Raw genomic sequence first — 9434 nt, 5'->3', positions numbered from 1 at the left:
GTAAACACTTTTTTTTTTTTTAAATGTAAAGCAGTTTGAACTGTTTAAAGCACAACCATAAGGATGCGAGGGAAAAAAATAAAAAATAAAAAACAAAAACAAAAACAAAACAACCCAAGCACTTTGCAAGAATTAAATAAAGCATGTAATAAATATGAATCATAAACTTCTGTACACAGGAGCAAGGGTTTGGGGAATTTCCTTTTTTTTTTCTTTTTTTTAATCATTTAATCAATATAAAAAAAAAAAGTTTTTTGCTGTTTTGCTTTTGTTTTCAGTGCATCTTCTTCCTCCTTAAAACGCTTGACCCTTTCCTCTCTGCATCTCTCAGGCCCAGGATTGCGCACGCCTAAATGGCAAAAAAGACGAGGTCTAACAAACCCCCTTTCCAAAAAACTCTTAAAAAAATATTCACAGCCTCGAACAGTTTTGTACATTTCAAGCAACAAAAGGTATAGAAAAAGGCACGAGTAACTGCATACATGTGGAGATAATACCAGACTGGGACAAAGAAAAACCAGGAATTTTTCCATGGGTTTGGTCATTCACTAGAGTGCTTCTGATGATTATACTGAAGGAAATAGTGTTGAAAACGTCTGCTGATTTTACAGAGGAAGCCTAAAGGTGGAACAGCTGGCGGAGGCTGTGAGTACTCCCCGTTTTTCCATCCACCTCGGTCGGAGTTGGACCTAAATCGGGGCGCTCGGGGCGTGGGTGGCTCCTGCCGGGCTCCCCGCAGTGGCTCCGGCTCCGCAGGGAGCGGGGCTGGGGCTGGGGGTGCCCGGGGTGGGCTCTGGGGGGCGGCTGCTGCTCCTGGGGGTGCCCGGGGTGGGCTCTGGGGCGCTGCCGCTGCTCCGGTCCAGCGCGGGCGAGATGAAGGTGCGCGGTGGTTCCGAGGGGATGCTCGAGCTGCCCGGTGGCTGCTGGCCCGTGGCTTTCGGGGGGTCATCCCCGCTGGCCGAAGGTTCCGGAGGGGGCTCCCGGGCCGTGCTGGGGCTGCCGGGGGACACCGGGGGCTGCTCCGCATGGCTGGGCTCGGCCACGGCCGCCACGGCCGCCCCGTGCTCCTCCCGCTCCCGCTGGAGCTCCCTAGTCCTCATCTCCTCCTCCGCGAAGCCACGGCCCGCCGGCTCCGGGGACAGCGTGTACTTGGAGACCTTGGCCACGGGCGACACGGACGCCGAGGACGGCTCGGGAGGGGTCGGGGGCTCCTCGTCCCTCCGGGGAGCCCGGCAGGGCTGGGCGAGGTCACCGGCGGCGGAGGCGAAGAGTCCGGCTGGGAGCGGCGCGGCGGGGCCGGGCAGCAGCCCGGGGTGGGCGCTGGGCCGGGGCTGCACCATCTGGATGCCCCCGATGGGGATCATGGGGTACGGGGTCCGGGCCAGCTGCTGCGAGTGCAGCGGGAGGTGGCTGAAGACATTCTCCTCCCCTCGGCCGGGAGCGTGGAGGTCGTGGGCGGCCGCCAGGGGCCGGGGGCAGGCGGGCGGTGAGGTGCCGGGGGAGCAGGGCGGGCTGCGGGGCTCCAGCTTCTGTGCCGGGGGGGAAAAGAAAGAGCTGGGTCAGAGTGACACGGGAGGGACAGCGTGAGCGGCTCCGGTGGCACGGCGAGGAAAGGRTTTGGTGTTCGGGTCCGGTTTGAGGGAGGTCAGCGGGGACCGAGGGAGATGTGCAGCCCCAAACCCTGAGCGGCAGGAGCAGCACAGCCCCGCGGCGATCACCTGAAGGGCCCGAGGTACCCCCGGTGGGGTCAGCCACAGGGGTTTGGGTTAGGCCGGGATCACCGAAAAATCACAGAAAGGTTTGGTTGGAACGGACCTTTAAAGGTCATCCCRTCCAACCCCTGCCATGGCAGGGACCCCTCCCACTGTCCCAGGCTGCTCCCAGCCCCAGTGTCCTGCCAGGGATCCAGGGGCAGCCACAGCTGCTCTGGGAATTCCATCCCAGCCCCTCCCCACCCTCCAGTAAGAAATGTCCCCCTCTGATCCAATCTGACTCTCCCCTGAGTCAGTTTGAAACCATCACCCCTTGTCCTGCTCTCTGAAGCCCTGACAGGKGTCACCAGTGTTGGCTGCCAGCAGGGCTGCTCTGGATCCCTGTCAGCGCAGGGGGCTCCTGAGAGCCCGGAATGAGGTTATTTAGTTATTTTTATTGCATTTTCCTCAAGCAGGATGGCATCCTCACGGCTGCTGAGTGTAGGGATGCTCCGAGGGAGAGGTGGCATCAATGGGTCCCCACCACCACCACCCTCATGGGGTGCTCAGTACAAACTGAGGGTTCAGACCCTACATTTTACCTTTTCCTCTTTCTCTCCCGGTGYGTCCCACAGTTTCCTAACGCACATCATGGACAGATTTGTGGCTGAACAGAAATGGATGGATTAGTGACCGGGTCAGAGCTAAACCCCTGCGCAGGGCTCCCGAGATGAGGGAGCGACAGAAACCAAAACCAATTTCCCATCCGGATGGGGTTGAAGTGTGAGGGTCTRCTGGAGGGCACCTTGCCTTTGTGGGATGATGGGGAATAATTCCCTGAAGCTGTGAATGAGCTGGATGTCAGCAAAGAAAGCAGTGGAAGAAAGCAGGGAGAGAGAACAGGAAAGGAAGAGCCACCAGAGGCAGAGCGTGCCAGGCCAGTGACGAGCCCCAGCGCTGCTCAATGTCACTCATCCACGGGAATTCTCAGCTAAATCACTTTAGGGATCCTGGGAAACCCCAACAAATTATTTCAGTGGTGCAACAATGGCCACAAGGAGAGGCCAGGGCCAGTGGGAAGGGAGATGGTCATGGTGAGACCTGGCAGAGAGCCTGGTACTGAAACCCAGCTAAGGTCATCTTCAAGCTCCWTTTGGGATCTGATAAATCCTCCTCTGGTCTTTCTGGCTCTTGTGGCCTTGCCAGGAATGTGAATTTTGCAATGGAAGCCCAGCTGCCCCTCGTGCTGATAAACGGGGATTTTTCCATTTGTGCTGCTGCCTTGGAGGCACGTGGAAAAGCACGAGTGTGCCTCTGGGTGCAGAAAAGGAGCAGGAAAATGAAGCCAAAAGGTAAATGTGAACAGGTGGGAATGGCAGACAGGAGGGGCATAAAACATTGTCTCCCTCCTGTGGATTTGGGAGCCGAAGGGGTTTGCTCCAAGCAGAGGCAGCAGGAAGTTATCCTGGCAGGAGAGCAGAAAGATGGGGGTCTCCAGAGCCCCGAGATTCACCATGAGAAGTGAATTGACAGGAAAGGGAAACAGCACAAAAGAAAGCCAAAGTCTGGACCTAAAATAGAGGAGAGTTTCTAAGAAGGTGAGATGGAGACTGAGAGCGAAAGAAGAAGGAAGGAGGCACCACAGGACAGAAGAATATCATGGGCATGGGAGGAGAAGCCCTGGCTCAACTCTGGGGTGGCAAGAGTAAAGGGGGCAGAGGGTGTGTAAAGGGGACAGGGGTCTGTAAAGGGGGCAGGGGGTCTGTAAAGAGAGGCAGGGGTCTGTAAAGGGGGGGCAGTGATCTGTAAAGGGGGGCAGGGATCTATAAAGGGGGGCAGGGGTCTGTAAAGGCCCTTCCCTGTCCTGAGGGCTGGAGCCTCTCCCCTCACAGCAATTTTATCTCAGTTCCTCAGCACAATTGACAGCAGAGCTGAGCATCACAGCGGGAACGGGAAATGTTTCATCYGGGAAATGTTCCACCAAACCCCGCATGGGATCTGCCCGTGGCACTGGGAGAGACGGATGGTTTCCCTTCACCCCCAGGATTTGGTTTGTCCAGCAGGGAGATGGAAGAATGTTCTGGACCCGCGGGAAAGCCCTCTCCGTGCTGGAGAGATGGAAGAATGTTCTGGACCCGCAGGAAAGCCCTCTCCGTGCTGGAGAGATGGAAGAATGTTCTGGACCTGTAGGAAAGCCCTCTCCGTGCTGGAGAGATGGAAGAATGTTCTGGACCTGTGGGAAAGCCCTCTCCGTGCTGGAGAGAGACACGAGATGGGATCAGAGGTGTCCAAACGAACATTTTTCAGCAGCTCCTCCAGCAGAGCTGGGGATGGACACAGCCCAGGGCTCGGCCAGGTCACTGACTGGTGGGAAATGGTCACAGCTCCACCCTGACCAGGGAAATCTCAGGGGTGGGAATGAAATTCCCAGGAATAAAAAGGGTCTGAGTTACAATTGGCCACTAAGTGATTGTCCTTGCTGATGGTCCCAGCAGGACTGGCTGGCTCAGGMGTGGCAATAACCCCTTGGAGAAGGGACAACTTCATTCCTGTCCAGCTGAGACGGGCAGGATCCCAATGGTACAGAACCCACTGGTGTCCCTGTCCTTTTTCTCYATGACATTGGCCACGAGTCCATGTGCACTTGTGCATCACAACCTTCACCAAAAACCACCATGAGAGGACACCCGTGGGGAGCAGGGGGTGAGAAGGGGCTGCACTTACCAGCTTGGACTCGTAGAGCTGTGAGTTTTTGCCAAAGAACCTGTGAGGTAGAGGCATCGAAGAGAATATCCCGGGCTGGGCTTGATATGAGCTGGGAACTTTGTCCTCCGCTGCTCTGCTGGCRCCAGGCGAGTCCTCCCTGCCGGGGGATGGGCACCTGGGCAGCTCCGAGCAGCCTGGGGACGAGGCTTTCTTCAGGGACAAGTGTCTCAGGGATGCCATCTCCCTGCTGGGCGAAGGGTGCCGGACGGGGGACGCTTCTCCTTCTGGCGGCAGCGGTGTCCTCGGGGACAGCTCCCTGCGCGGGGACGGGTGTCTGGCAGGCGACAGCTCCAGCCTTGGGGACACGCAGGGCAGGGGGGACACCTCCCTGCGGGGGGACAGGCGCTGGCAGGGGGCCAGCCCTCTCCCCGGGGACAGGCAGCGCAGCGGGGACAGCTCGGCCGGCGGCGAGAAGCGCTTGGGGGACGTTTCGCTTTTGGTCAGCAGGTGCTTCCTGGCCATCGCTGCTCTGCCACCGCCGCCTCGGCCGCACTCGCGGCTCGGGGACCACCTCCTCCTCGGGGAGGTGTCTTTGGAGGGTGACAGCTCCATGGCCAAGGACATGGGTGGCCTGGTGACAGACTCTCTCTCGGCAGGAGCCAAGCGCTCGGTGGAGGTCAGAGCCGCTCTGGGGAYGCTCGAGAAGCTGCGGCACGCAGTGAGCTCGCCGCCGGCCGCTGACCGCTTGGACTCCAGCCCTGAGGAGGAGGAGGAAGCCTGCTGGCCTTCTTCCCTGGCTTTTGGGGGGCTGGCAGCGGTTTGTGGAGCTGTGGATGGTGCTGCTTCCGTGGCTTCCTCTGGAGAGGACGGGGAGCCCCGCGAGGAGCGCGGCGGCAGCGGGCTGGCTTTGCCCTCCGGCAGCCGCGGCGCCGGCTCSTCCTGGCTCTCCTCTTCCTCCTCRTCTTCCTCGTCCTCGTTGTCATCGTCGTCGTCGGATTCCTCCAGGTCTGAAAACTGGTGCTCCTCGAGGGGCTCGGATCCCTCCCGCCCCTCCGAGTCCTGGAAAAGGTCTTCACTGGTTCCTGGGGAAAAACATGGAAAGGAGAGTGTGAAATGCGTGCAGGGGTTGGGCTTTGCTAGATCTGCTCCTAAAACACAAATTCAGGGGGTATTTTTGTGTTAAATCTGCCCCTAAAACACAAGGAAGGGGCTGGTTTTGGGTAAGACTGCACAAACCCAGTTGTGTTAAGTCTGCTCCTAAGACACTGATAAGGGGCTGCTCTTGGTTAAATCTGCCCCTAAATACACGTTAAGGGGCTGTTTTATGTTAAATCTGCTCACAAAACACACAGAAAGGGCTATATTTGGGTTAAATCTGCCCTAAACTCATGTAAGGGGCTATTTATGTATTAAAACTACTCATAAAAAAACATCTAAGGGGCTATTTTTGTGCCAAATCTGTCTGAAAACACACGTAAGGGGCTATTTTTGGGTGAAATCTGCCCCTGAACATATGTAAGGGGCTATTATTGTATTAAATCTGCCCCTAGACACACGTAAGGGGCTATTTTGGGGTGAAATCTGCCCCTGAACACATGTAAGGGGCTATTTTTGAATTAAACTTGCTCCTAAATACATGTAAGGGGCTATTTTAGGATAAAATCTGCTCCTAAACACATGTAAAAGGCTACTTTTGTATTAAATCTGCCCCTAAACACAYGTAAGGGGCTATTTCTGCATTAATCTGTCCTAAACACATGTAAGGGGCTATTTTTGGGTTAAATCTGCTCACCAAACACATGTTCAGGATCTATTTCTGTGCTAAATCTGCTCACAAGCTCTGAGGGCAGCAGAGGAGAGAGGGCCCGGCTGTTTCCTGGCTCTGATCATCTCCTGCTCCGTGCCCTCCGTGCCAGCTCTGCTGCTGCTGATCCCAGCAGATCCCAGTGAATCCCACTCCACCCCAGTTTCAGTTCCAGCTCCCTGCCAGGCCCCTGCCATGCTTTTTATTTGCTCTAAAATGCAAAAAAAAAACCCTTTAACAGATGAGGACAGCAGTGCCTTCACCCTCCAGAGGGGCTGGATGATTTTGTCACAATGGTGGTGACTCCAGAACAGCCCCAGCTGCCAAAATTCCCCAACCTCACGTGCTGGACCTTTTCCTGCCTGGATTTCATCACAGATAAACACCAGCAAGGCAGGACTTTTGCTGAGAAACTTTTGCTAAAATTCAAACAGCGGGGTAGTAGGAACCCCTGCAGATTTTCCCTTCCTCAGATAAATTCCAGGTGTGGCTCAGATGCTCCTTTGGGGTTTGATGCCTGTATGGGGAAGGCCTTGCCCAAGGATGCTCCAAAAAGCAGAGCTTGGAGGCACTGAGGGTAGAAAAAAAGCAAATTCTGAAGGATTTTAAATATTTTTGCGGGTTGAAACACATCTTTCTCTTGCCTGAAGGGCCAGCAGGCACTTTCTGAGATGAGCACCGAGCTCTCAATGCTCAGAGGAAAATATGCTTTTGCCATGGCAGATGTGCAGAGCTGCCGGCAGCTGTGCCAGCCCAGCCCAGCCCCGAGAGGTCCGTTGGGGACAGCCACTGGATGTCACTGCAGCTCAGCAGAACCCCGGGCTGCGGGTCCCCTGCTCCSGAGGGGCTGGAAAAGGCTCATCCGTGCCTCCAGTGCCAGTGATCCCTCAGGATTTCAGTTTCTCTATTTCCATGTCTCTGTACCCCTGGGATTCTTCAGTGTTTAACTCCAGACTCCACAGACAGTGCTGAGCTCCTGCTCTCCCATTTTTACRCAAAACAATTCCTCTGCAGCCCCAAACTCAAGGACACCTCCCTGKGCCAGGCCCCAAGAGATGGAAACAACAGAGAATTGGGGGAGCCAAGTTGGAGTTTTTGACTGCATTGGCTGCAGCTGCAATTGGAGGATTCAGCAAATCCCGATGTGCAAATGGACAAAAGTGAGAAAGGGTGAAAAAGCCGTGAGCCATTGTCCATTGTGGGTGCAGCCCCTGGCTGGGCTGGGACTGCCCTGGATGGCYCTGAAGGCGCTGCAATGAACAGAACTGCTTTGGATTCTCTGGATTTTATCTAGACTCTGGTTTAGGTAAGCTCGATACAGCATGACCAGCCACCGAAGGCTGGAGTGGGACTGCGGGGACACCCCTGGGGACACCTGGGGACACCCTGGGGACACTGGGTCACTGGCTCTGGCAGGGCAGGCTGGCTGTGCTGTGCCACCTGTGGGTGACAAACCCCAGTCCCACCAGCTGTGTCCCCCCGGGTCAGCCTGGGACCTGCTCCTCCTCCTCCGGAGCTGTGCCCCGCTCAGAGCTGCCATCTCTCTGCGGGGAACGTGGAGGGTGACTGAGCTGGGCACACCCGTGATGCTGGGTTGATTTTTGCTCTTTTTTTTCTTTTATCTATTCCCTGCATTCCTTGCAGATGTATTTGTAGCCGATTATTGTATAACTGGCCAGTTTTCCCAGTGGTTTTCTGTCCCTTCCCCAGGCAGGAACACAGAACACTCCAAGGTGCCAATTCCATCTCGGCTCTCCCTGGCTACCARGATCRGGGACAGCTTTTCCAGACACATTTTCCTCAACAAAGTTCAGTTTCCATCTGAGTGGGGAGGGTTGGGAGAGGGGGAAATGACTTCACCTCTGATGTATCCAATTGGTGCTTTTGGTCAAATCTGCTCATTTGCTAAACTCATAAAACGGTGCTCACCCCACGGGGGGTGGTCTTTGGGGGACATTTTCCGCATTTGCCTTTGGGGGTCTTCGATAAAAACCACCTTTCCATTTCCTCCTGCACTAATATKATCTCCAAATCTTGTTTTATTTTCAGGGTCCTTAAGGCATCACCTGCCTGGGTGGTTTCAGAGGGGACACGGCCACCCAGCATGAAGTGGCTGTCATGGACTGAAAAAAGAGCTGAATTCTGTTTATTTTGAATGCCAGCACTCACGAAGCACTTGGCATTCCCAAATGCATTTAAAATGTGGATTTTCCCATGCTGATTATCCAGCCAACAGCCTGCCTGGAACTGGAACGGGAAATGGAAAGGAGAATCTCATCCTGGTTCCAAACGATCCCCGAGGGCAGAGCTCTCCCTGCAGCTCTCTGTGCAGAGGGATTCTGGCCRGCCTTGCGAAATCCTGTGTGGTGCCGGGGCTGCCGGGCTGTTTGCAAACTCCCCGAGGAGCTGAGCTCAGAACAAATATTATTGCAAACTCCCAGCTGTGGGCTCAGCCTGCCTGCAGATTTCCTGCTCGGAAAAGGAATGTGTTTCACTGGCGGGAGCTTGGAGCCAGCCCCTGAGACTGAGTTTGGGGTTTGGCGTCTCTGGGGTTGGGGGTCTGACATCTTGGGGTTTTGGGGTTGGATATCTCGGGGTTCTGGGGCTTGGAATCTTGGGCGTTTGGGGCTTGGCATGTTGGCAATGGGGGTTTGGCATCTCAGAGGTTTGGGATTTGACATCTCTGGGGTTTGGGGTTTGGCATCTCAGGGGTTTTGGTTTGGACATATCAGGGTTTAGGGGTTTAGTGCCTCAGGGGTTTGGAGTTTGGAATCTCAGGGGTTTGGCATCTCAGAGATTTGGCACCTTGGGGTTTGGGGTTTGGCATTTCGGGGGTTTGGGGATGGACATCTGAGAGATTTAGGGTTGGACATCTTGGGGTTTTGGGGTTGGGCATCTCAGGGTTTTGGGTTTGGCATCTCAGGGTTTGGGGATTTGACATCTTGGGGTTTTGGGCTTAGACATATTGGGGTTTTGGGGTTTGGCATCTCGGGGGGTTGGTGACAATGTGGAGCTGTGCCTTATCCTGGTGCTCTCCCTTCTCRGCCCCGGCCAGGACAGAGCAAGGCCGGGGGTCAGGAGCGAAGGGAAGCGAAGCCCCAAACTCAGGAGCTTTCTGCGTCTGCCACCACAAACCTCAGCGAGGGAAAGGTCTCAGAGAGTGCAGRGACAGCCCCAGGGACCTGCCCCGGCATCCTGACACCATCCCTGCGGGCAGGGGCGGGGCTCAGAGC

General features: G+C 55.6%; 1 protein-coding gene across 1 annotated transcript in view; it reads right to left on the bottom strand.

Annotated features, from left to right (window-relative positions):
- Positions 1–617: 617 nt before the first annotated feature.
- The window catches only part of HIVEP3 (HIVEP zinc finger 3), a 99769-nt gene continuing 90952 nt past the window's right edge, over positions 618–9434 (bottom strand). Inside the window, exons 8-9 of the mRNA XM_057386279.1 lie at positions 4416–5479; positions 618–1529 (exon numbers count right to left, since the gene is read on the bottom strand). Of these exons, the coding sequence (XP_057242262.1) occupies positions 690–1529; positions 4416–5479 (1904 nt within the window). The 3' untranslated portion in view covers positions 618–689. The remainder of the gene's footprint in view (positions 1530–4415; positions 5480–9434) is intronic.

Source organism: Malurus melanocephalus, unplaced genomic scaffold (assembly GCF_030028575.1).
Source record: "Malurus melanocephalus ecotype Western Australia unplaced genomic scaffold, MMel_1.1 scaffold_947, whole genome shotgun sequence".
Taxonomy (NCBI): domain Eukaryota; kingdom Metazoa; phylum Chordata; class Aves; order Passeriformes; family Maluridae; genus Malurus; species Malurus melanocephalus.
This window is presented reverse-complemented; position numbering and strand designations above follow the sequence as displayed.